Source organism: Nuphar pumila, chromosome 3 (assembly GCF_984573655.1).
Source record: "Nuphar pumila chromosome 3, dmNupPumi1.hap1.1, whole genome shotgun sequence".
Classification (NCBI taxonomy): Eukaryota; Viridiplantae; Streptophyta; class Magnoliopsida; order Nymphaeales; family Nymphaeaceae; genus Nuphar; species Nuphar pumila.
In genome coordinates this window covers 1,255,535-1,282,603 of record NC_143251.1, presented here as the reverse complement: position 1 = coordinate 1,282,603, position 27,069 = coordinate 1,255,535, and the positions used below count along the sequence as shown (strand labels likewise).

General features: G+C 38.0%; 2 protein-coding genes across 4 annotated transcripts in view; one reads left to right on the top strand and one right to left on the bottom strand.

Annotated features, from left to right (window-relative positions):
* Positions 1-828: 828 nt before the first annotated feature.
* On the bottom strand, positions 829-20,350 carry LOC149841581 (uncharacterized). Of its 2 annotated transcripts, none has more exons than XM_089998562.1 (4): positions 20,105-20,350; positions 19,541-19,613; positions 18,370-18,432; positions 829-1,141 (listed from the first exon to the last, which is right to left on the bottom strand). In XM_089998562.1, the coding sequence occupies exons 1-3, from the start codon at positions 20,202-20,204 to the stop codon at positions 18,414-18,416; spliced, it is 192 nt and encodes a 63-aa protein (XP_089854688.1). In that variant the 5' UTR covers positions 20,205-20,350; the 3' UTR covers positions 829-1,141; positions 18,370-18,413. The 2 variants fall into 2 exon arrangements, with proteins under 2 accessions (XP_089854688.1, XP_089854689.1); XM_089998563.1 differs by having other exon boundaries at positions 829-1,185; positions 20,105-20,225.
* A 316-nt stretch (positions 20,351-20,666) lies between these two features.
* LOC149841580 (splicing factor U2af large subunit B-like) overlaps positions 20,667-27,069 on the top strand; it is a 36,344-nt gene continuing 29,941 nt past the window's right edge. The window contains exons 1-3 of one of the 2 annotated variants that reach the window (XM_089998561.1): positions 20,667-20,867; positions 25,278-25,477; positions 25,875-25,988. In XM_089998561.1, the coding sequence (XP_089854687.1) occupies positions 20,775-20,867; positions 25,278-25,477; positions 25,875-25,988 (407 nt within the window). In that variant the 5' untranslated portion in view covers positions 20,667-20,774. Of the gene's footprint in view, positions 20,868-24,099; positions 24,324-25,277; positions 25,478-25,874; positions 25,989-27,069 lie in introns of those variants that run through there. The other variant, XM_089998560.1, reaches the window with a different exon arrangement.

The following is a 27,069-nucleotide window of genomic DNA, read 5'->3' as shown; positions in this document are numbered from 1 at the left end:
TGATACCAGTCCAGTGTTTTGGGCGCAGACCGCACAAGGGCATCATTCCATCTTGCCCGAAAAGGAAAAACTTGTTCAAATCATTAGAAGCTAAAATGCCTAGAACAGAGCAAAGGGGCAGTGATACAAGAAAGTTGATCGAGGAACGTCATGCGGGATCTAGGTACACATGCTATCAGAAAAGACACCTATTTAGTAGTCGTTGGTCATGTACTAAACCCATGAACTTTTAAGGGCATCTGCCTGTCAGTATCCGCTTAAGCCGTGTTGTCAAAAGGAAGCCCTTTTTTTTCCTCAACATGGCACAAAGGCATGTTTGGAAGCGAGAAAAACTTTGATAGGAAAAAAAAGTTTTGATATGATAACTTTTTAAATGATAACTTTTTTAAGTGAAAAGTTTTCGCTTGTTTGTGTAGCATGAGAAAAAAAAAATGGATTGTCAATGGGTAGTGGTGGTGGTGGGGAGTGTAAATCACCATTTTCTCTTGGTAGGAAACATTCCACAACCCCTCTTAGAATAGAAGAATGTTTTCTATCAAAAAGTGTACTTTTTAGAAAAAAAAAACTCTCAGTAAAAAAGTCTCTCTCGATTGGAACAATCAGAAAATCTGTACAGATTTTTCATTTTGCATCACTTTTACTACATTTTTCTCGCTTCTAAAAGTGCCCAAAAGGAAGACCTTGGGATTGTGGGGGTGCCATGATCACTGGTTCTTCCCAATTCTTTATGTATTAAACTTAGTAGAATCTTCAGAATACCCTGTCCAAACACAAGTTTACGGAATCTTTAATCTAACTCCAAATATTAATAGTAAGCAACACCCGGTAAAAACCACCACAGATCACATGTTCCAATAATAAAAGCTGCAAAGATGTTAAGTGGTTCGGTACACATAAAACCAACTATTGGCCTTTGTGCAGATTGATCGGGCATTTTATGGATCAAAGAAAAGTTCCAAAAGTTTTGTTAAAAGCTTTTCAAGTTTTAATTAAGGGAACATGCTCTAAACAATATATGGGCTCAAGACATCCATAGTAAGGTATGGCCGAACAATTTCAACTCTGCCAGTAAAAGCACTCCCTACAGCCATAGCAAGATAAACCACAGAGTTGATAAGTGGCTTACATGAATGAAGTGCACCTGGCAGGGCAACAATTATCAGATGGTAATATGCTCCTGACAGACTGAGTAAACAATAAACTCAAATCATTAAGAAAAAAGGAAATTGCCATGACTGCACCATAAACATATAAATCTAATGCATTCAAGAAATATTTGAAAGATGAAAACACATGATTTTTGCAGCAGAAAGAGATTGTGCAGAACATTAAATTACACAGTGAATGTGGACATTATTTAACAGCATATGTAAATTGCATAACATATAAAGACAGTCTACCATAGTTAATGAATTGTTGACAAAAGCTTGATTATTCATTGAGACATAATAAAACCGTAACTTGAAATATTGGATAAAAGATGGTTAGTATACCTTCTCACTGGCAAGAGAATGCATTTTCATTATTCCCTTATTTGCAAAAGCTAGGTCTAGTAAAGGCACATTAGCAAAGGATTAATGCCAAGGGGGCATCTGGGTCAAAAAACAGTAGCTATCAACTCTTTGAGAACACATTAATCAAAAGTGTTTAGATGCCATTCATTCACCCTAAAGGGAAAAAGAAAAAAGAAAGAAAACAAACTTGCTTTGGAAATTTGTTTGTAGTCAAAAAGATTTGTTTCAAAAAGCAGGATATACATTTTTTCAGAAAAGATAATTTTCATATGCATTCTTGTCTACTCTCAAAAAAATATGCATTCTTGTGAACCTTATCAGTTGACAAATGGAGAAATCGGGACAGCGGCCACCTTCCACTCATTCCCCTCTTTTCTCCATTCCAACTCCTTCACATGTTTTTGCTTTCATTTTTTATGTCCATGTGACTACGGATTGACAGGGAAATGGTGAAGTATATGTGTTCTCTCTTTTGTTTCCCAGTAATCCTGTGACAAAAAAGTAGCCTGGAAAATATAAAATGACCAAAAGGTTTTTTCTCTCTTTTCTAACATTTTCTGGCCATGAGATGGCTTGCAAATAGTATGGTTGGTGTTACCTGACTCAGATGACACATCTTATGCCATTTTTTGACCCACCTATGAATGAACAAGAAAAGTGGTATTGCAGTGATAAAGGTGATGGTGTTGATAACGTGGTACTGAAGGCAGTGGGAGCAGCTGTGATGCAAAGAACAAGATGACGATGATGATGGGATACTGGTATTTGTAAATGCCAAATGATGATGATGATGATAACTCCAGTAAGGGTGAGTCATGATGATAATGGTGGTGGTGGTGGGAATCTAGTAGCAAGGCTACGTCAATCATGATGGTTGGCAACTTGGTAATAACAATTTTGTCGGTTGGTATTGGTATGTAGTAGTGATGAATAACAACAATGGTGATGACTATGATCATGATGACAGTGTAGATCATCATGATCGTGGTGGTAGTGGTGATGAATAAAAGAAAAGTGGAAGGTGATTGTGACAATGATTAATGAGGGTATGGAGGTAATAATGATAGACAATGATCACAAAGGCAGATAACCAAGATGGTGTTGTTTTGTGTCATGATGATTAATGAGGGTATCAAGGTAATAATGATAGACGATGATCACAATGGCAGATGACCAAGACGGTGTTGTTTCGTGTCATGAAATACAAGAAATAATTACAGGATGCCACTTATGGGCTTTACAAATACACAAAGTATAAACAACCAAAGACCACTTATGGGTCAAGATACTAACACAAACACAAGATCCACTAGTGGGCAAGAGAGAACATAAAAAATATAAGATTTTATTTCACTAAGTGCTTGTCTTGAGACAAGCATGAATAAAAGAGGATACATCCCCTATTTATACACAAAAAGGGACCAAAAAGAGTCATTGGGAGTGTTCCCAATGACTCTTTTATCAAGGGCATTATAAAGATAGAAATGCCCTTGACAAAAAGAAGAAAAGAAAAGGTAAAAAAAATACCTAGTATCCCTAATGAACACAAATATTTACAAAAGGTAAAAAGACCAAAATATCCCTAATGAGTATTTACTTATTACATTATTTTATATATATATATATATATATATATATATATACTTTAACACTCTCCCTCAAACTTACAGTGTATTCACTGAAAGTTTGTCAAGCAAGAAGTGAAATCGGAGAGAAAAAAGTGTCTTTGTGAAGAAGTCAACTAACTGAAATTTTAATGCTATATATGGCAGGATGATAGTGTTCTTAAGGTATTATTTATGAACATAGTGAAAAGATGTCACGACTGGGCCTGGATCTCAGGATCCAGACCCAATATGTTTTCGTTTTATTTAAACACATGCTCATTAATGGCATGTTGTAATTTACACACTTTGTGTAAAGGGTGTTTACGTACCCTAATTCAACTGTAAGTGTATATAGCTAATGAAAAAAACCGCAAACCCTAATTTGGGTTTTCTTCAGCCACTGACACCTCTCTCCCTCTCTACTTCTCTTCCTCTTGTGATTGAAGGTGGGATACCATTTCCTAACATGGTATCAGAGCATCAGATCCCTTGAAGATCGTGTTTAGCCTCCTTGCCATCCTCTAAGGTATTTTTCTCTCGGTTCCCATCTATTCTTCCTTTCTTCACAATCCAAAATATTTGTATTTCAGACCTAAATCTAATGTGAACATGGAATAATCTCCTCAATATGGTCTTACCAAACCATACTTAGATCCTATATGCATTATGTCAGCTTAGGACAAAGTCTAGGCTCCTAAGGTTTGCATGGAAATGAAGCTGACATTTGTAGAATAAAGACTTAGATAATATCAAAGCAAAGCAAAAGCATAGATTCAACCAGACGGAGATGAGTCCCATCACGGTCGCCAAACCTGTGATCATCGCAAAATTTTTCCTCTCTTGGTATTTCTCTCTCTTCCTTCTCTTTTCCTTTCCAACCTATATTTCCTTTTTTTTTAAGGGAGAAAATAAAAGACAAAGAAAAAGAGAAGAGAAAAGAAAAGAAAGAAGAGAGAGAGGAACTCTTTTGCGAGGTCTCACTTGACCTTAATTTTGAAAATATTTAAGAAAATAACTCATCTCACTTGACCTCAAATTAGGCAATCATATTAAAGGGGGAAACTCTTTTAGCCGTATTTCCCTGCAAAACACCCAAAAGATGAATAATCAGGTACAGGAAGACTATAGGCTTAAAAAAAAATGGCCACAAACCCATCATCATGAAGTTCCAAAAAAAAAAAAAATAGTTGTAATTGTTGAATATCCTTGCGATCTACCCTTCCTGAATTCCATTCACAAAATCCTATAGCTTAATGCTTTTACCTACAGCGTTTCACCATTCAAGACTCCTGGTAAAAATAAAATGACGACATAGAAAAAGGAAAACATCACTCAAAACATGAAAACTTCTCCAATTCTCACTCACGGGTATTTGAGGGCCTTTTACAGGAGATACCTGGGAATCATATTGGTGCTTCTTGCTTCTGGTACTGTTGTGAAATGTTAAATAGGATAGGATCATGGCAGTAGCAAGACATACCACAGAGATCGGGCTCTGCATTGTTTTCTTCGTAGATGGGAAAAAGAAAAAGAAAAAAAAATGTGCAAACTGTAAACACTATATACCCAGGAATGGGAGCATGACTAACGAGAGGTAAAACAGCTCATACAATGCAGGGTCAGTACAAACAGACCATAAATATGAACGATCACATAGCTATGATACAACAAAAAACCAAATCATAGGGATGCACGATTATAACTGAAGATATCCAAAAAATGAAATGATGCTGACCCAATGCTGACAAAATGAGAGGGAAGATACGATTAATTCAAAACAGAAAACCCGTGAGGAAATAAACAACGTAATGGCAAAATAGAGTATGCATTATAAATATAAAATTCATGGAACAGGAGGGATGAAAACAAGTGAGAAGTTGGACTAAGACAGCCTCAAATGTATTGAACAATTGCATGTAACATATATAAAATGATGCGATGAATAAATCAAATGTCATCTAAAACCAGAAATTAAAGTTAAATGAGAAACTGAAATGTAAGAGGTGTTTGAGATGATTAAAGGTCTGTGAAGAAAAAAAAAATAAGTAAATACCAAAGGCAAGAATATAGTTAATAATGAAAGTAGATGAACGACACTACTAAGTTGAAAACATTCATTCTAAAACTGGAGCAGAAGGTGATGCCATATAACGGTGGATGCGTAACAGAAGAGAGGAAAAAAAAATGTTGAAATCAGTGGATTCCATTGATGTCGCAATTGGGTGGATCGATCTTGCGTATATTACAGGACGATTCCACTAGCTTGCTTTAAAAAAAAAAAAAAAGGGGAATGAAGAGGAACGAAAATCAGAATAGGGAGATGCTGAAGGCGAAGGGAAAGGAATGTGTACAGGAAAGAAAAAGAAAAGAAAAGGCAAAAAAAAAGAAAATAGCGGAAGGTTGTCACTTACCTGTAGAGGAGGTTCCGTGAAGAGGGATTGTTGGCGGCCACTTGCAGAGGATGGCTAAATGCTTGATTGCAATGGATGAAGCGGCGGATGATGGATGAAAAATGGATCGAGAGGGGTGGAATCGATCGAGTGGGATGGAATAGAATGGGTCGTGTAAAGAGAAGACGGGTAATGCAGAGGTGAAGAAGCGATCGGTTGAAGACGGATAGATGCGAGAGGTAGAGAGTGGATATTGCTTACAGATCATCCCCCCTTTCGAAGGGGCTTGGAGGCTTCCTTTTAGAGGGGAGCTGGAATCCTCGAGAAGGGAAAGTGGTTGAAGATGGAAGGTGGGGAGGAGAAGGGTTTGTTGAAGATCGAAGGTGGAGAGCCATCCTGCGAACGAAGCTTCCAGAGGAGGAAATGCGCGGGAGGGGGCCGTTTGCATTTTTTCCTTTTTTCCAAAAAGAGGATTCTTTTAAAGAAACTTTTTATAAAATGGTTTTTCAAATGAGGTTTTTAGCAAAAACAACTTTAAAAAGCTTGAAACCTATTTGTTTTTCGCATAATTTTTCTGTTTTTTTTTGTTTTTGTGTTGCTTTTCCATATTTTTTTATATTTTGAAACAAAACCCTAAAATTTACGAGGAAATAAAGTTTTAAGACTTTTTTTTTTTGCAAAATATTTACAAAAGAGAGTTTTTCTGAGATTTCAAGGCTATTTTGGGGAAATTTCTTCAGAAAATGAGTTTATATCTGGATTTTTAGGAAATATTCGAGGTTTAAAACCTCGAATTGAGAAATACGGGGTTATGGATCCAACAGGATACCTGATGGATTGTCTGAGCTTTTCAAAAATTATTTTTGGTATTTTGAAATTTTAATTTGAAACTTTGGACAACGAGGCTCAGATTTGGGTTTAAAACACTGGATTCGAATCCAAAATCGAATCGGATATATCCATATGGAAGTTAATTCAAAAAATCTGAAGACTAACTGAAATTTGGCTTTGAAATTATTTTGATTTTCTCAGAAAATGGGGCCAAGGGCAAAAAGGACATTTTTATAAAACTTTGAAAATTTTGGGGTGTTCACACAGGGTAACTAGGACACCACAGGTATGAGTACTAGAACTAGAAGTGATGGCAGATACACAGCTAAAAATAATAAAATATGCTAAAAGTAGATGGGGCTTGAGCCAGGGATGGAGTGTACACACAGTGTATGTGCACACATGGAAGTGATGATGTGCTGGAAAGTGAATATAAGGTGAAGAAGTAGGGGAGGCTGCTATGCCTAATGATGCAAGGATTGTTAAGAGATCACAGCAACTCACAGAGTTGCTGTGAGAAAAGAAAAAAAATATATATATGAGTTGCAGTAGTTCTTTGAACTGCGGGGCAACTGAAATGATTACAGCAACTCCTCGAGTTGCTGTGGAAAGATGGAGGTTGCAGCGATTTTGTGAACTGTTGTACAACCAAAATGATCACAACAACTCCTTGAGTTGCTGTGAAGAGATGGAACAGATGTTGTGCCTGGGGGAAACATAAAGATGGCCAGATGGGGGGTGCTGGATATGTTTGTAATATGCTGAAGTGAATGGGAGTCTGAAGATGACCAACACGGGAGATATGCAGATGTTAGTGTGTATGGATGGTGGCAAAGCTATGAAAATGTAGCGATAAGTGTAGGCTTTGTGAGGTGTAAAAGGGTATTGTAGGTACTGTGTGAAGAAAAAAAATGTGAGTGCAACAGATCAAAGTATAGTCCATGATGGGCATGATGTGAACATGCAAGATTACAACTAATGCAGGTGATATAAATAGATCTGTTTGACAGCATGAGATTTGAAGTCTTCTGCTGCTGAGCAACAGGAGATGCACTTTTAATTCTAGATAACTGTAACAAAAAGAGAACTGTTGAAGGGAATTCAATATAATACATCCTTCACTGCTTAAGGATGAAGTAGCTGGAAGAGAAAAGAGATATATATACAAAAAAAAGAAAGTAATACGAGTCCAAAGCACAAAAGCCAAGTGAAGACACGCTGTAGTGAATTCATACTGCTACAAAGCAATTCTGCCGTGTGACATCCTGCAAGAAATTTGACTTATTGGAAATCAGACAGTGCATATGACAAGATCAAAATTGCAAAAGATATGAATTTATAATCTAGTTACAGATCAAGTGAATTAGACAGCCTGCAGAAAGCCCATAAAATCCCTGTGCTATAACGAGAAATCAAAGGATATGAATACACAGTATAACAAGTTTCCTTCAATGGCTTGCTCAGATTGTCTCTCATTTTCCTGCTGGGTTTCATAAGAAATGCTTCACGGCACATCATATCAAGCAGAGATATGTGGATGCTAATGCCAATTAACTGGTAATGCTACATGGGTCATAACCTATATTAATGATTATGAATAGGATAAATGTAGGTTATAAATCAGAGTGGGTCCAAGGAATCGGGATACAACTCACGAGTGGAACCAACAGATACTCAAAGCAAGATATAGGCTTGATAATCAGGAGAAAACAGGAATTCTCTCCCTATTCTTTCCTTCATACTACATATTCTTTTCTGATTTCACCCATACAATAATCTTTTCTAACCCCACAAATCAGAATTCATGTTTGCATGATTTCAAAGATTGAAATCACGTCAAACCCGTTCCTTATCTTTTTTCATATTGACGTTAGAACTGAATCTGACCTGAACACGTTCACTGTACTTCCTTGATTGATTAATATTACTCTATCTACCTCTCAACTTTGGAATTTTTCCTTTTAGAAAGAAAATACGTTAAAGAAAACATGTTATTTTCATATTAACGTGCTTTCTTACTGATTGATCCTTATTTCTTTTAGAGCAGTTTCTTTTTCTTTCTTACTAGCATATTCTGTTTTCTGCCTCGGGTCTGCAGGTTATTATTAAAAAAAAAGGCAGACAACCGAGTTCTCTAAAATTCCATCATTTTTTCCAAGTTCTGTTCAAAGTTTTTATTTTGTTTGCTCTAAAGTGATTTCTCTTTCCGGTCTCTTAATCCTTCTCGTTTTTCACTCATTGACTATGGATTCATTTTCTTCTTCGCAATCTGGCTTTTCTTCCAACTTTCTCAGTCAGCTTGTGTCTGAGAAACTGAACAATTTCAACTTTTTAACTTGGAAGAGACAAATCATCTCATTCATAAGGAGTCAGGATCTTTCTAGACATCTGGATGGCTCTGTTTTTGTCCCTCCAGAGTTCGTATCACAAGAAGGCAAGAATGAGAAGGGTGAAACTTCAATTACTTTTGTTAGAAATCCAGAGTATGTATCCTAGATAAAGCGAGATCAGGCTTTGGTTGCCTACATCACTTTCACTCTGTCACAGGAGGTGCTTGTAGCAATCCCAGATGACTGCTCAGCTATGCAGTTATGGCATCGTCTTGTTCAGACATATTCTCAAGTTTCTCAGGCTAGATTTTTATTTTTAAAGAAAGAATTTCAAATGTTGAGGAAGGACTCCATGACGGTCATGGAGTACTTAAACAAAATGAAGACTATCACGGATCAGTTGGCCATCGTGGGTTGTGCGGTCAGTGACAAAGATATGGTGCAACAAACTTTGAGCAGGCTGGGATCCGATTATCACATGATGGTTACTTCTTTGTTGTGTTTGTGAGACTTACCTACATTTGAAGACCTTCGTGCTAAGCTCTTACAGTATGAAATGACCTTAAAGGGATTCTCCGAAGGTACTCACAACCCCATTGGATCACATGAGGTCCTTGCCACAGGTGTTACTTATGGTCAAGGAAGTGGCAGATATGAATCTCGAGAAAGGGGAGGTCAAGAGAAGAATGGACAAGGAGCCCGTGGAATTTTACCAAGTCCCAGTATGCCTTCTAATCTGCAAAGGCAAAAGACAATACCTACCTTCTTTCTCTGCAACAAAAGAGGGCACATCAAAGCAAATTGCTGGTATAACCCGCAAAATCAAGGAAAACAATTGGAGACAAGAAAGGGAACAGATACATTGAAGAATACTGGGGAAGTCAAGGAGTTGTTATTTGTCTTGGCTGAATTGAACATCAAACAGAATGATCAAGGTACTTGGTATGTTGATTCTGATGCAGCCACTCATGTTACTGGTGATGTTAGTAAGCTCCTAAATCTTGCTCCTTATGTTGGTAGAAATAGTATTGTCACTGGAGATGGGTCTCATCATCATATTTCGCATATTGGAAATTCTATAATTCCTATGTTCAACTCTTCCCTTGCCCTTTCAAATGTCATTCATGCTCCTAATATCAAGAAAAATATTGTTTCAGTCTAAACTTGTCGATGACAGTAATGCTTCAGTTGAGTTTACTCATTTTTTTGTTCATATTAAGGACCTTCACACGAGGAAAACGTTCGTTGAAGGAAAACGACAAGGGAATATGTACGTGTTCCAAGATAAGCATTCCTCTTGTGTTCAACCTGTTGATTCCATCTTGAAGCTCATATCATCATCTTCAGCTCCTCCTGAGAGTGTCCTTAATATTTCTGAATGTATTGAGCTGAATCTTTGGCATGGTCGTCTAGGTCATTGTAGTAGTCGTTTTATTGATAAGTTTGTTTTAAGCAGTCTTATTCCCAAGGCAAGTCTGAATTTAAGTGTCGATAATAAAAAATGTTCTAGTTGTCTTCAGTGTAAGAGTCATGTTCTTCCATTTCATTCCATTAATAAAAGAGCTTCAAGACCATTTAAAATTATATGTTCTGATGCTTGGGGTCCGGCTCGAGTTCCTTCCATGTCTGGCACTAGATATTATCTCATTTTTGTTGATAGCTATTCTCAATATACATGGATCTTCTTTATGAAAAGTAAATCTAAAACCTTCAAATTGTTTCAGAATTTTCATTCCTTTGTTCAAAATAAATTCTCTAAGAATATTACTTGTTTCCAATGTGATGGAGGGGGTGAGTTCTCTTCAAATGACTTTATTAATTTCCTCTAGACAAATGGAATAAGTAGGCTGGTGTCTTGCCCTCATACACCTCAACATAATGGGATTGCTGAACGGAAGCATCGCCATATTGTCGAAAGTGCAATGAGCATCATGCATGATAGTAATCTTTCAGTTACCTTCTAGGCAGAGGCCTTTCATACCGCAGTCTATGTCATAAATCGATTGCCCATGAATATCTTGAAAAACAAATCACCCTATTTCTCTTTGCATGGTGTGCATCCAAATTATCATGATTTGCGTGTATTTGGGTGTATATGTTATGTTCATGTTGACAGTTAAATGCAATACAAGTTTCAAGATAAAGCCTTACAGTGTAGATTTGTAGGATCTGCTGATGATTACAAAGGATATAGATGCTATGATCCTATGAGCAAACGCATCAAGATATCCAGAATTGTTGCGTTTGATGAATCAAATTTGGGTCATAATGTTGACACTCCTGAAATTGAAAGTTATCACCCTTGGTTGAACTCATATCGCTTTTCTAGTATTGACGGTGTTTGCTCTTCAGACTGTAATCAAAGAGATGAGGGAAACGTGTCTACGGTTGCGCAAAGAACTCAGGAAAGTGTGATCTCTGAACCATCATTGGCCCCCAAAAGGTATAAAGGCATTGTTTACTCTCGACGTGAGAAGGAGATCTTCTCCAGCTCTAATCAGGAGCTGAATTCTCCTTCTGTTTTCATTCAATCACCTATTCACAGAAGGTCTACCCGGCTTTTTTAAAGAACTGCTTATATTAAGCATGATTCTTGTTTGCTTATTAAAGATTGTAAAAATTGTTATGGGATATATTGTTGAGCATATGATTGCACTACATTTATTCTAAGATTTCATCTTCTTTATTGGATTTTTTATTTGAAACTTTGTCTTTTCAAATCGGTTCCTTTTATGAACTCACCTATTTGAAAAATGATTTTCGTGAGTATTTATTGCTTCTTATGGCATTTCTTGTATCCATCATAGAATTTTATATGATGAAACTGTTAAAACATATGTAATAATACCATAATACCCGATAGGGGTATTATGGTCATTTCACAAAGTACCCCATAGGGGTACTTATTTTGTTTCTCGTATTTCACTATTTTTTCTTTTTCTTTTTATTTTTATTTTTGTATTTTTTGGATACCGAAAAGGGGCCCCACAATGGAGTCGTTGGGGCCCCAAACGGTCACATATGTGACCGTTGGGGGCTCCCAACGACTCTATTGGGAGCCCCTTTGGTCTCCTCTTCTTATAAATAGGGGGAACCCCCCATGTATGTTGCATTGCTCTTGAGAGCTCCTCTTCAATAATAGTGATATTATTTTTCATGTGTGTAGCCTTTTTATAAGGCCCTTTGTATATCCCTTAGTGGATTTTCTCTCTTGTGCTTGTTGCATTTGTCCGTGTGGGACATAGTGAATGCTTTAGCATTCTTGGTTTCTTCCGCTTATTTCATTACATGGTATCAGAGCCATAAGATCTTCTAAAGGTAAAATCTTGTCTCTCTCTACTTCCTTTCTTTCTCACATCTTCCTTGTGTAGCAATGGAAGTCAAGATCGATCTATCATTCAAACTCAATGGAAAAAATTACATGATGTGGGCATCCGCAATGGAGAATAATCTCAAAGGCAAGAAGCTTTGGGGTTATGTAATGGGAACCGTTCCGGAACCCCAACTTAAGCTCACAAAGATGGAAGGAGATCAAGAGAAAGCACTTGAAGGCGATGCTCGTCTCAAGGCCATTGAAGATTATAATCATCAAATGGAAGATTGGGAGAGCAACCATGCAAAAATCCTTGCATGGTTTATGAATAATGTCGAACTTAAGGTATGTGCAAATATTGCAAAATTCCGCCGGGCAAATGAAGCTTGGTTTTTTATGAAGGGTATGTTTACCCAAAAGGATCTTGCAAGAGCTTATTTCTTGCAAGAAAAAGTAAGAACCACAAAACAAGGCGACATGAGCATACAAGATTACTATAGTGCTCTAAATCCTTTGTGGGATGAATTGGCTCTTTTAGAGCCTAAATGGGTATCTATGGAGGATGTGGTTCTAAGACAAAAACAAATGGAACAAGATAGATTGTTTCAATTTTTATTTGGGCTTCGTCCCGAATTTGAACAAGTGAGATCCTCACTTCTCCATAGATCCACGTTTCCTCCCTTAGAAGAAGCTATTGCCGAGATTACTCAAGAAGAGACTAGGCATAGCATGGGTAAAAGCATAGAGGAAGTTCTTGCCGTATCTAAACCCGGCAATCATGTTAAAACATACAAACCACCTCATTTTGGTAAGCAAGGGAGTGGTGGAAGAAAAATGATTATATGTCACCATTGTTATGAGCCGGGACATATTAAACCCGTTTGCCCAAAGCTAAATGGGGCATTCAAGCCAAAGGTGGCTTCCGTTGAAGAATCCACCACCAAAGAAGATGACGGCAAGAACGGGGATCTCAAAGACACTCTTGGACAAATCTCCTTGGCTCTTCAACAAATCTTAAAGGTCACTTCTTCCACCTCCGGTGCCGCCATTGCCTCATCATCACCTCCCGGTACGTACTCTTGGATTTTAGATTCCGGAGCTTCTTTTCACATGACCCCTCATGAAAATGTATTAACCAATGTGCACACCAATTCAAAAATGTCTTGTGTCTCTACGGCCGATGGAACTTTTCTCAAAATAAATGGTGTTGGAACTCTTGATTCTAAAAATGTTCAAAATTTCCTTGTTCCAAAAGTTAGAATAGTTCCAAAATTAAATCTTAACCTCTTTTCCGTTTCTCAAATAGCCGACCATGGATGTGAAATATCTTTCTCATCCCAAGGGTGCTTTGTGCAGGATCTCCGGTCCGGGAAGCGGATTGGGCAAGGCCATAGGAAGGGAGACCTTTATTTTATGGATAATTTAATGCTTCCAAATACCTCATTTTGTACTTATGTCCAAGACAAAAATATTGAAACTTGGCATAAAAGGCTTGGACATCCAAGTTACTCTAAAATGTATCTTTTTCCTTTTGGACACAAGTTTTGTAAAGAAAAAGATATCAATTGCAAAGATTGCATTTTTGGCAAAATGAAGTCTACTCCTTTTCCTATTAGATCCTTTGTGACAACAAGACCTTTTGAATTGGTGCATTCCGATGTTTGGGGGCCATCTCCGGTTCTATCTAAAGGTGGTTATTCATATTATGTTACTTTTATTGATGATTATACTAGATATGTATGGATTTATTTTCTTAACTTTAAATCGGAAGTTTTTAACTTCTTTAAAGAATTCCATGCAAAAATTCAAAATCAATTTCAAAGTCAAATATCCATTCTTAGATCCGATTCGGGTGGAGAATACTTATCAAATGATTTTCAAGCATATCTAAAACAACATGGCATTTGTCATCAAAAATCTTGCCCAAGAACTCCTCAACAAAACGGTCTAGCGGAAAGAAAACATAGGCATATTTTGGAAACCACTAGATCCTTACTCATTTCTAAAAATATTCCTAAAAATTTTTGGGCCGAAGCCGTGTTAACCTCCACCTATTTAATCAATAGGATGCCATCTTCAAAATTGAATAATATCTCTCCTTATGAAAAACTTTTTAATATGACACCCGACTACAATCGTCTTCGGATTTTTGGGTGTAAATGCTTTGTTCTTTTACATAAAAGAGATAAATTGTCACCTAAAGCAATAGAATGTGTATTTTTAGGATATGGTGAAAATCAAAAAGGCTATAGATGCTTTGATCATAAAAACAATAAGTTATTTGTCTCCAAAGATGTAACCTTTTTAGAAGATGAAAATGGATTTGACATATTGGAAAAATCAAATGAAATTGATTATATGTTTATCAATGATCTTTTAGAAGATTCAAATGATGACTCTTTGAGTCATCCGAAAATTTTAGAAAATACTCATGATTCTCATGATGATGATGTATCACCAACTAATGGTGACAATCTCCAAGTATACACTCGGCGTGAGGAAGCCCAACCTATTAGTGCTTTAGAAAAATTCTTGCGGCTTAATGAACCCCTAGAAGAAACCTCCCTTAGGCGTTCTTCTAGAGAATCAATTACACCTAATAGGTTTGTCTCATATGAAACTCTTTCACCTAAATATAGAGCTTGTCTAATAGCCTTGCATTCTTACTATGAACCCTCCCATTATAATCAAGCAAAAAGTATACCTCATTGGGTTGAAGCAATAAAAGTTGAACTAGATGCTTTAAATAAAGCTAAAACTTGGGAAATAGTTCACCTTCCTCCAAATAAGAAAGCTATAGGATGTCGATGGGTCTACAAAGTCAAAACAAAAAGTGATGGTTCCCTAGAGCGCTATAAAGCTAGATTAGTTGCTAAGGGATACTCACAAGAATATGGCATCGATTATGAGAAGACTTTTGCTCCCGTGGCTCGCATGACAAGCGTTAGAACTTTAATTGCGGTAGCATCATCTAAGAAATGGCCTATATTCCAATTAGATGTTAAAAATGCCTTTCTTAATGGTCAGTTGAATGAAGAAGTATATATGGATCCTCCGCCGGGAATCAGTGTTAACCAAGGTCAAACCCTTCGGTTATTAAAAGCCTTATATGGTCTTAACCAAGCCCCTAAGGCTTGGTATGATAGATTTAGTGCTATCATGTTACAATTGGGATTTCGCTCATGTTATACTGACACTGCTCTTTTTGTTAAAAATGCAGGTAATAGTATCATCATCCTTCTGCTTTATGTTGATGATATGATCATCATTGGCAATGATGAAAGCGGTATTCTTAAAGTTAAAAATATGTTAAAACATAATTTTGATATGTCTGATCTGGGTTTTCTCAGGTACTTTCTTGGCATAGAAGTTGCATACTCTCCTCGAGAGTATATACTGTCACAGATGAAGCTTGCTGCAGACATATGCTCCAAATCTGGGATTTCAGATGATAAAAAGGTGGAGACTCCCGAGGTTATCAATGCTAAACTACGACTGGAGGATGGAGTTCTGCTGGACGATCCTACGCCCTACAGGCAACTCATAGGCTCCCTCACCTATCTGACTATCACCAGGCCCGATATTGCTCATGCTGTGCACTCTGCAAGCCAATTTCAGCATGCTCCTACATCTGTGCATATGAGTGCTGTGCTCCGGATCATTCGATATATTAAAAATACTTTGACTAAAGGGCTATTCCTATCCTCAATCTCTTCCTTAGATTTACTAGCTTATACTGATGCTGACTGGGGAGGAAACCCAAATGATCGAATCTCAACTACTGGCTTTTGTGTATTCCTAGGAGATTCGCTAATTGCTTGGAGGTGCAAGAAACAGCAGAAAGTCTCATTGTCTTCTACTGAAGCAGAATACAGGGCTATGGCAACCACTACAATGGAGCTGGTGTGGCTTCGAAGTCTTCTTCAAGATATGGGAGTCGAAATTACCGGGGCTTCGAAGCTTTGTTGCGACAACAAAAGTGCTATCTACATTGCCAGCAACCACACTTTCCATGAGAGGACGAAACATATTGAAATGGATTGTCATTATGTACGTGATGAATATCTTCGTGGGACAGTAACACTGCCATATGTCACTTCAGAATATCAACTTGCTGATTTCTTCACCAAAGCCCTGCCTGCTCCTCGCTTCTTGTTCCTCCTTGGCAAACTTTCGGTCATTCCCCCGTAAAGTTTGAGGGGGGGTGTTAAAACATATGTAATAATACCATAATACCCGATAGGGGTATTATGGTCATTTCACAAAGTACCCCATAGGGGTACTTATTTTGTTTCTCGTATTTCACTATTTTTTATTTTTCTTTTTATTTTTATTTTTGTATTTTTTGGATACCGAAAAGGGGCCCCACAATGGAGTCGTTGGGGCCCCCAACGGTCACATATGTGACCGTTGGGGGCTCCCAACGACTCTATTGGGAGCCCCTTTGGTCTCCTCTTCTTATAAATAGGGGGAACCCCCCATGTATGTTGCATTGCTCTTGAGAGCTCCTCTTCAATAATAGTGATATTATTTTTCATGTGTGTAGCCTTTTTATAAGGCCCTTTGTATATCCCTTAGTGGATTTTCTCTCTTGTGCTTGTTGCATTTGTCCGTGTGGGACATAGTGAATGCTTTAGCATTCTTGGTTTCTTCCGCTTATTTCATTACAGAAACATTTCTCTTGGCCTTGTTATTTTTTATTTAAAGATGTTGGGGTGAGTTGCATGCACCTTGTTTTATGTCAATTTAGATTGCCAACTTATGGTTTGGCTCTAACTAACAGTTGTTTGATCAATGGATCCAAGTGTGTTGTATTACTCATTTGTTGTATAACCATTGTTATTATGGATGGTTGTAATTATGTTTATCTGTGATGGCTATCTATTTTTAAAACCATGGCATTTCGAAAGATGGTTAAAATTGATAATTTTATTGATAATATTAGTGTGTTTTCATTACAAACCCTCTTACCTTTTGTGTTTCATCCTACTGTGCCTTTTATTTAAGTGTTATTTTATGTAGACAAAAGACATTTATCAGTGTGGTGAGGTATGTGCACTCGTTGAAACTGATGTTGTTTATAAGAGATTTTGGATTATCAATCTGATGAGTTATGTCCACCCGTTGAAACTGTTGTTAACAGTTTTACAATCATTTGTAAGGTGAGTTATGTGCACCTCTTATGTATTGTAACCATTTTGTATTGTTAGGGAGCCCTATAATGCATATGCATGGTTACAGAGATGACTGTTGACATTTATGATTGATCGCTTAATTTGTATTGTCAAGGAGCCCTGTATTGCTTGTGCATGGTCACAAAGATGATTATTACTGACATCTATAATTGTGCTATTGTTCTTGTAGCTGATACTTAAATTTTGAGGTTTGGAGGTCTGGTGAGGTGATTTGCTTGTAGCGGTCAAACTAGTGTTTTAATTTGCAAAATTCATTCATTATGATATATGAGATTTTTAAAATGTCTTTGTAATTTTTCTAAACTCTGCGTCAGATCTGAAGAAGTTGATTCCTGTTAACGTTGATTCTAAAAATGTTCTGATCTGAGACTCTATGCGCCAGATCTGAAATCAACGTCCAACAACAACAACAACAACAACTACGCCTTCATCCCAAAACAATTGGGCATTTTTAAAACGTCCAGATTACTGAAATTTCTCTATTCTTTGTTGCTACTTTGTCTACCTGCGTCTGATCTGACCTATCTAGTCCAGATCTCTATCTAACATGTTTTTACTTGACTTCCCAACTTTTGAAATAGATATGGATTGAATAGGTGGGACGGGCACCCATTGAAGGCCTAATGAGTAGATGGAGACATTATGTATGACCCTAAAATTTGGTGATAAGCCTGATTGAGTTGGCCTTAAGTCTTGCCCTAATGTAATCATAGATCTCAGGCATTGGGGTATCCATGTATGAGCCTGTGCATGCGTGTGTGCATGTGTGACTTTGATGCCGGCAATTTGGAAACATGTTGGACTGTGATTGAGATCTGAATCATTACTGTCCAAGCCAGACCTAATCAAGCTGACCTTCATGGGCCAATTTTTAAGTCCAGTCCACCTGAACCATTGTCACCACTGTTTGCACAAGGCGAAAATGGTAGCTCCAACTGCTGGAGTTGACAGTGGCACTACCAAATTATTTGGAACAAAGATAACGGTAATTTTTCAAACTAGCACACTGATCGGTGTGCAGATGCTTCACAGTAAAACTTACATGTCCTATGTCTAATTTTTTACAAGGTTGAAAAATAAATTTAAAAGCAGAAATTCAAGATAGATATACGTTGTCAATTGCTTCTAACAAATTTCATAGTATTCTCCACAACAGGAGATCAAAACAGCTTGAAGAATCGATCAGAACCTGATAGTGGCTTGCACATATAATCCTCAATAATTCTGGTGCTCCTAAGGCCTGCCAAGAAAGCTGCAATAGAAAAGATTCAAAAACCATGCTACCATACTACAGGTAACTTTAGAACATCTACATGTAAAGATAAGCTACAACTGTAAGAACAGGTAAAGTGTTGGAAATTATAATGCTCGAGAATAGGTGATTATGTTAGCTTGAGTTACAGAGTACAAACAAACATTTTAATTAACTGGTCCTTGATAACAATTCTGCATCACATCACTGCCGAAGAACAACATAGACAAAGATTAGATGATAATCACAAACAAAGGCTACAGGAGCTTCTTTACAATTCAAAGTGATGAGTTCTGGAGCCTGATTCAGAGTTTTTGCCCTTGCAGTAGGGGGGTCCGGGGGCTCTCCACAGCGTGGTCAGTGGGCAGGGTCAGGGGGGCTGCCCCTGGCGGGGGACCGTAGGGGGGGCAGCGCCCCCCGAAAGAATTTGTTTTTTTTTTTGAGGGGGGGGGCTTATGTTTGGGACCTGGTTTCTTATGGATCAGACCCGACTTGTTTAGGTTTAGGGTTGTCGCCATTGACTTATAAATTCTTTCTTTTCTTTCTCTCTTGTAACAGTCGGAAAAGAGCAATAAAGGTTTTTCTATGGGCGGACCGTAGTTTTTTACTCTCTCTCGGATTTGAGGGGAGGTTTTTCCACGTAAATCGTTGTGTCTCTCTTCTTTGTGTTTTGATTGTTCTTGTTTTTTCGTTTTCTTGCTTGAGCGTTTCCTAACACAAAGATATGGGGTAAATGCAAGAATTAGAAAGGGATGAAACACTACTCGTTGATTAACGAATGAAGGTATCATCACTGTAACAACCAAAAATGTACTCAAGATCACAACCTATTTTCACCAGTAAAAACCAATTCCAAAGCTTTCAAACGAAGTGTCAAGCACATAATCCCCGGTCATCCATGTGATGCCAGAATTGTAAAATTTGAGTTCAATATCAAGTTTTCTATCAGGCAAAAGCAACATGCGGAGAAAACCACATTAGTTATATTCGACAACAGACACTTGTATTCATCAGGCTTTTATGGCAACCTAACAAAATGACCTGAAAGACCAAAATGAATCACCGAATATATAAACAATCTGATGGGTTTTTTTATCAGGTAAATTACCTCTTGTAAAACTTAGCAGCGGAGCACGATCCATTGTAACAGATGAACCATATCAATACCACCACCAATGTGTCTACCAATGTTAAGATAAACTCATAATATAAAAGAAGCGAAGAAGCACAGTATCGAAATCACAATCTATATAACTCTTGCAGAATTAGAACTAAAGAAATGAAAAAAGCCTAAGAATAAATACAGATCAAATCCACTCAAACGCAATAACTAGTAAATAAGCAATTACGAAACGGATGCCCCAGATCCATCGAGACGATCTTGTAAAGATCAGCCATAATCCTAATGCACTCCTTCCAGATCCCTACTATTTTCCAAATTTGAAACGCAATTTCTCAGATCCAATGACCAAAAAAAGGACGAAAATTCAAAATACATATGACCACAGAGTTCTCTACCACATATCAAAGCATGACCAACACCAAAGAGAAGAAAACAATTGCGAAAAAAAAAAACAGAAATCGTCGATCGGGTGAAGTTTAATCAACCCTAGCAATTTAATGAATTAATTTTTGAGACCCCTGAGGGTGAAGCAGAGGGAAGAAAGGATACTGAACAAGTAGCGCTCCCACCAATCGAGCATGTAGAGGCCGAAAGTGACATTGTACAAGTAGATCTTCCTCTGGACGTACGTGACGATCCCGCAAACCATCCTTCTGCCTCTTTGTTGTCGTTAAGGAGAGAGAGAGAGAGAGAGAGAGATCGTGAAAGTTTTTGTGAAGTCGGGGATTCAAATTCTTGGGGTGTTTATTTGGGAGAATTTTCGTTTGGACTCCTTATGTTGTTGTCAATACTCACCTGCACTAATGAAAATTGCGAAAATTACAAAAGCTGGTGTTTTACAATTCATTTTCATTTTGAAGGCGAAGGACAACCCTCACTCGTAACCAGGTCACCTCACGTTTGACGTTTGATGGCTCCTCCCGCGCAAATAGACATCGATAACGCATTTTTTAACAAGAATTGGACGCAACGGATGCACGGAATGCCGTCCGCCGATTCCATATATATATATATATATATATATATATATATATATATATATATATATATATATATATACGTTATTTACATTTCACCTTCCCTCTTTTACAAAAATAACATGACGAGAAAAACGAAGTTGTCTCGATGAGCGTAACCCCTCTCTCGCCCAACACACTCTTTATGTCAAAAGACCTCTGCTCTCATCTCAACCCTTTCGTCAAAGTCATGAAAATCCCTCATGCCTTCAGTGAAAACCACTCACCCTCCTCCTGAAGAGGGCGAGGCCGCCATGGGCCAATGCATCAGCTCAACCCCGCCCACTACAATCTGGGTATACACTCCTAACGTGCTCTTCTTCGATTCTCCTTTTATCGTCTTTTGCTGGTTTTCATACTCCACCTTCGATCGTTTTGTTTACATCTCTTTGGGTTTGGACTCTCAATTTCAATGCGTTTCGGCTTCGGCATAAAGGATTTGTGTATGGCGGTTGAATTCTTTCATAAACTCATGTTATTAGTGTGATTTTATACTTTTTCTTCTTGTCTCCATCTTTCATTTTTTGTTGTTAATTGTAAAAATCTGAGCTATTTGGTGTGTTGGGGCTTGGTTTTTCTAATTGTGAAATTTGTATATGATATCTTGGTTTTTGTTTTTCACTGCTTCAATTCTTTTCACCTTTGTCACCTACCTATGCACGCCATTTGTTTGATCAAATGCTTCTGTGAGGAATTTCATCTGTTTTATCCTAAATTTTTGTTTAGAGATGGCATCACTATAAAGCATTATAGTGAGGAAGCTACTAATACCTGCTATATAGGTGATTTCGTTGCCATATGCTGTGACAAACACAAGTACAACTTTCAACATATTGACCCTCCTTCTCTGCCTATCCATTTATGTGATTGTGAGCAACATTGTCCATCATTGGAAGATAAGTACGAGCTAGATGTCACGAACTCGGTGATGGAAAAGTTGTTTATTTTTCAATGGTGCATTCAAACTGCACTTACAAAATAACAACTCATTATAAAATGATTTAGATGGAACAACATTAGACATTGCAGGCTGTATACTTAACGTAAGAACATCAGTTGTCCTTCTCTGATATGATGTTTCTGTAACGTAAGAACATCAGTTGTAGATCGTGTCTTAAGTGGATTGACCAGCTCTCTTTCACAAGTATGTTTTTTCATTAATGTCAAGATGTGTGCATTGCTGTAAATGAATTTTGTTATGAGTTTGTCATTACGCCTTTGCATCAAATACGATCCCAATCACCCCCACCATGAGATCTATACAATAAACTGCACAATGAGTTCAAAATATATTTTTATGTTCTTCCATAAGCTTTTCAGGCACAACTTGCATATAATGAAGTCATAATCTGCACCACATATTTTATAAATATTACCCAAAATTTGAATAGTTTTTTTATACTTGGATTCATATTTAGATCTAGATTTGGAGCTAAAATCCATAAATTTTTGATAAACTTTCATAATTAAATCTAATAAGGCACCGATTAAAGCATTTATATATAAAAAAATATGAATTCTTATTTTTTTCAAATTACTCAAATTTTAAACATTTTATAGTTTGGGCGGATCCTGTCATACAATCCAAAATGAAACACAACATTCATATACGATCCAAACAAACTTTAGTCATAAGGCAGAACCAATGTTATCTTCTGTCTCTTTTTTTTGTTTATTTCATTCAATCCTAGTCAAACCATCAAACATAACCACCCAGCTTTACGTTCTCCATCATGGTAAAGCAACGGCAGCCCCCATGCACCAGCGAGATTCTATCCGCTTGACACAAGACCTCGTTGTGCAAATGTCAAGGCATCATTTATAAAATTCTATCAAGTTTTTTGTTAGCTTAACAGGTTTCATCGTATTTTTGGCCTCTCGTACAATCTATTGTAACTATAATCTACGTGGGATCTCATGATGTAAGTTGTTTTTTACTCACTTTAACCACACACATGCATTTATCATGGTCGATTTAGTGGAAATTGACACTTTGATCATTTTGGTTTTTACATGAAAACCAAGATTCATGTTTGTTTGGATGGCACTAAACCTTGTTTTCATGAAAACCAAAGTTTGGCAAAACCTAGTTTAAACTTGGTTTTGAAAAAAACTGAGTCACCTCATATTTTATGTTATGTGGGTAACCCGGTTTGTCGAGTTAACCTCTCCACCAACCACCCCCACATGACACGGTCCACGCTACCCTCATTCCCTCCCATCCACTTTGAGTCTGCTTCCTCCTTTTTCAAACCCACCTAGACCGGCCATTTTCGACTGGTGGTCGATTGAAAAATGGCCTGCCTGGTATCGCCACCTGTCAAAAAATGATGGAAAATTTTCCTTTTTTTTCCTTTTTTAATAGTTAGCTATTCAATTTTTGGCCAGCCATCGATCAGGAAATAACCGACCATTCTTCCTTTATTATTATTTTTTGGGGGCATTTTGGCCAATCAACATTCTAAAAAGGGCTAGCCTAGTTCCTCCCATTACCGGGCAGCACCAGCCCAGCCATGTTCAGACCTTTTTTCTTTTTCTTTTTAAGCTTTATGGTCCTTTTTCGGCTAATCACTGGTAAAAAAAAAATAGCCGAGATAGTGCCCCATCATTGAGTAACACCAACCTAGCCATTTATCGGCCGATGGCTAACCAGACTATTTTTCTTTTTCTTTTTTATTGTTGGGCTTTTCGGCCAACCACCAACCATGAAATGGCCAGACCTATGTCTCCTTTGTGGTACCAGCCTGGCTATTTATCGGTTGGTGGCTGGCCGAAAGATGATCGAAGTTTTGTTTTCTTTTTTTTTGGTTTTTTTAAGCATTGTTGTCATTTTCTTGCCAGCCATCGGCTGGAAAATGGCTGGGCGTTTACCAACTGACATATGCGGTACCAGCCAGCTATTCTGTCAGCAGGTGGTTGGCCAAAAGTGACTAGTTTTTTTTCTTTTGAGTTTTGAAAACTCATAACCTAATTTCTATCCAAATTTTTGGGCAAACCAAGTTTGCCAATAACCAAATTTCAATGCAAAACCAATTTTGGTTTTGACAACGTCATCCAAATGAGGTCAATGCACAAGTATAGCTCTATTTGGTTCTCCCCACGTAAAGCTAGGTTCATAGCTCACTTTCTTTTACTCGTTAGGACAGATAATCCAACCCAACCAAACCAAAGCAAACCCAACTTAATCCACAAAGCATGTCCTGTTTTGTTCTTTTTAGATTTTCTAGTTAGGTCCAATATCCTGATGAGCTGGCCCGGAGATGACCCCACTAATCAGCGTGGCTTTAAACCCGGCCCCTACTGCACTCTAGCAAAGAAAAAGAAGAGACAACGGAAACCCAGATCTAAACCAAGCACGGATCCATCACACTCTGCCCGGTCCTGGTCCATATGTCAAACTATCTCAATCTGAGTTTGAACCCGGCTCGGTCGACCGAGCCTAACTGGGGGCGCAAGTCACACACCCTGGGTGGAGAGCGCGGTCTCCACCACCTATAAAATTCTACCGCGCTTCGTTGCTCAAGTCAGCCTACCCGTCGATCGTCCGTTTTCCACTTACGTTCTTCGTCCACGAGTGGAACCCTAACCCCGAGCAGAGGAGGCGAATCGATATGCCGGATCACGATCGGAGATACGAGGGCAACGGCGATGGGTACAACGACTACTCATCCTCCCCGCACCCGCACAGAGGTGGCGGCGGTGGAGGAGGACGAGGAGGAGGCTACGGAGATTACGCCGATTCTAAGCACCAGGTCTCTCTCTCTCTCCCTCTCCCTCTCCCTCTCCCTCTCCCTCTTTGTGTTTTCGATCGTTAATCTTACCCACTCCTTCTGGAGCGCGCGCTGAGTCGTTCCATTGGGGCGTTTATCGGAATTTTCGAATTTTGGTTTACAAAGAAAGTACGTCGAATGTTCCGATTTCGTGTTATGTATATATATAAATATCTTTTTCTTCTCCTGGTTTGCGAATGCACACGCTTTTTAGTTAAAATTTTATGATGTTTCAAGGAAAGTGTCCAGTTCGTCTGGTGTCCTCCGTTATCCTCCCTTCGTCGTGTTGCAAGATGCGAAGTTTTTATTCAGAGCGATGTAACAATCGATAAACTCTTTATTCTTTGCTTTTTTATATGCCTAGCGGTTAGAGGCGTGTCTACTTTTTGTCTTTATTATTTCAGTATGTATTTTGTGTCGTGTTGATTCGAGAAAAGATCAAATTTTCGTTTATTTTTTCCCTATTTTTGATGGGCTATGAATGGTTAGTTATTAGGGTTTGGTATTAAACTTAGCAAGAATTACTGGTAAAACGCTTCGAGTTTGGGTATTCCATTACGTCCCCTTGTTAACCTTGATTACCACATAATGTTGTCTTTTCCTTAATCCTTGTATGATCTTGTGCGAATGTTTCACATGTTAATTGATGCCTTTTATTATATTTGCTTTAGCTAATTCTTATCAGTCCCGGTTGGATATGGAAATCTTCGCCATTAGTCGGCTTTTAAGTGTCTAGCCAAGTCCTTGAGATGCTGGTTTACACCTTCACTTCAGATTGCTACACTTATTTTGAGGCAGATGTCATTCTTTTCTGTTGACGACCATTTTTTGTCCAGACGCCCCATTTTCGTTTCATGGGTGTTTTTTGCCCCCCTTACTGCACAGGCTTGTTATTGGCTAAAGTCTTTGTAAATAATATGACTCCTTCAATTGCAGTCTGCTTCTCGTGACTATGACAGAGTTTCTGCCAAGAACAGAGATAGAGAGCGGGAGAGAGAGAAGGACAGGGACAAGGATAGAGACAGGGATCGTGACAGACACCCTAGGGATCACCATAATGATCGCAGTGAGAGGAGGGAAAGAGGCCGTGGTAGAGGCGATGCTTATGATTATCATAGAAGCCGTGACTATGACAGGTGATGAGATTGGGATTACGGCTTTGTGGTTTAAACTTATTCACATTTTTGTCTTTCTTGCATGTAAGGGCTCCATCGCATTAATCATTTGAATCGTTACCCTGGACTAGGACATCCATGCTTGTCATTTAATAGTAATAACTTGTTTATTTTACTTGCTGTCCATTTGCATTATTCCTTAACCAAATGAGACTCCTCTATGTTATTGTTGCGCTGATGTAATTGCTGGGAAGTGAGAACCTTAATGACAACTTGTTGAGAAAAATTTTGTCTGCCACTTTGAACCTTCGTAACAGTTTAATGGACCCTATATATATATATATATATCTTCCATTTCACCTCCTACCACTCCTACCTACCCTTTTTACTGATTTGCTACTCACGAGTGTTGTTTCAGGAACAGAGATTATGACCGTCGCAAAGAAGGGCGACATAGGCACTGCTCTAGATCTCCTTCTAAAAGTAAATCAGAGCATAGATCGAGGTCCCGTTCTCGCTCACGTTCAAAGAGGTAATTGCTTCTGCTAATCTGCTTGACTTTATATAGGAGTTGCTGCTTGTTGATTCTTCATGCATGGGTTTTGAGATTAATTGACAATTGGACATAGCCAGCCATGCACATTTTACATGCAATAGTGCTGAATAAGCAAGATTTAGAATTAGAATGGTTTCTCTAGTTTTTTATCTCAATTTGGTGTAAATGGTTTGGTTCAATTAAGTTGAAAGTTGTATACATGTTCCTCTAAGCACGTAAATGGCAGGCACACGATAGACAATACACATTTTTGGTGATATCTGTCATAATGACATCTATATTTTTAAGAATCTCTATAAGAATTATCTCTAACTGTGCAGTAACATTAAGAATTTATGTGGCCTATGTTGGTGAAGTAACATGCAGAATTGCTGTTTTCTATCATGTTATGGATATTCACATAATTCTGCAGTCAACGAGCCTTTGTAAATTATCAATTTTATTCCCATAAGGGTGAAGACTCCATCCATTCAAGGGTTTCTACGGAGTCTTCTGCTGAAACAGTGTCGGACCCCCTCCTTCAATGGGAAAGTTTTCCCTGGAAAGAGAAGGGGGCATTATGTTGAAAACGGTCCTTGCTTTCCGTGGGGAAAGAGAGGGCAGTGTTTGTGTTGTTGCAGTGGGTTTTGCGGAAACACAATGATTTTTGTGCATTTCTGCGGAAACCCTCAGGTTTCCATGGCAGGGAAACACCGTAGATGTTGGAACCATATAATTGGAAACATGAGAAAAATAATTTGCCTGCATTAGTTTTATTTGCAAGTGCACAATACAAGACATTCTGTTACCCAGTATCCTTATGCATTTTCTGTTTATTTTGTGCTTTGTATACTCTCTCCAGGTGAAACATTTTGCAAAAAATCTGTCAATAACATTTTCAGTATAAGTCCAATTTTCTGTGGGATACCCAACTTCCTGCTCTTACTATGAGGGATGAGGTGCTTCCAGTTTATTTGCATGAAATTTTGTGTATGGTAGTATGCATGTTATCCTGCAGGATTTAAATGTTTTTTGATAGATTTAGAGCTAATGCTAACATTGCCATTTTTTTATTTTT

What these genes read in the sequence shown, in the direction of transcription:
- LOC149841581 (XM_089998562.1), bottom strand. Translation starts at nt 20,204, where the DNA reads ATGGTTTGCGGGATCGTCACGTACGTCCAGAGGAAGATCTACTTGTAC. An exon ending in GTGGGAGCGCTACTTGTTCA is followed by an intron (nt 19,614 to 20,104) that starts GTATCCTTTCTT and finishes TAACATTGGTAG; the next exon opens with ACACATTGGTGGTGGTATTG.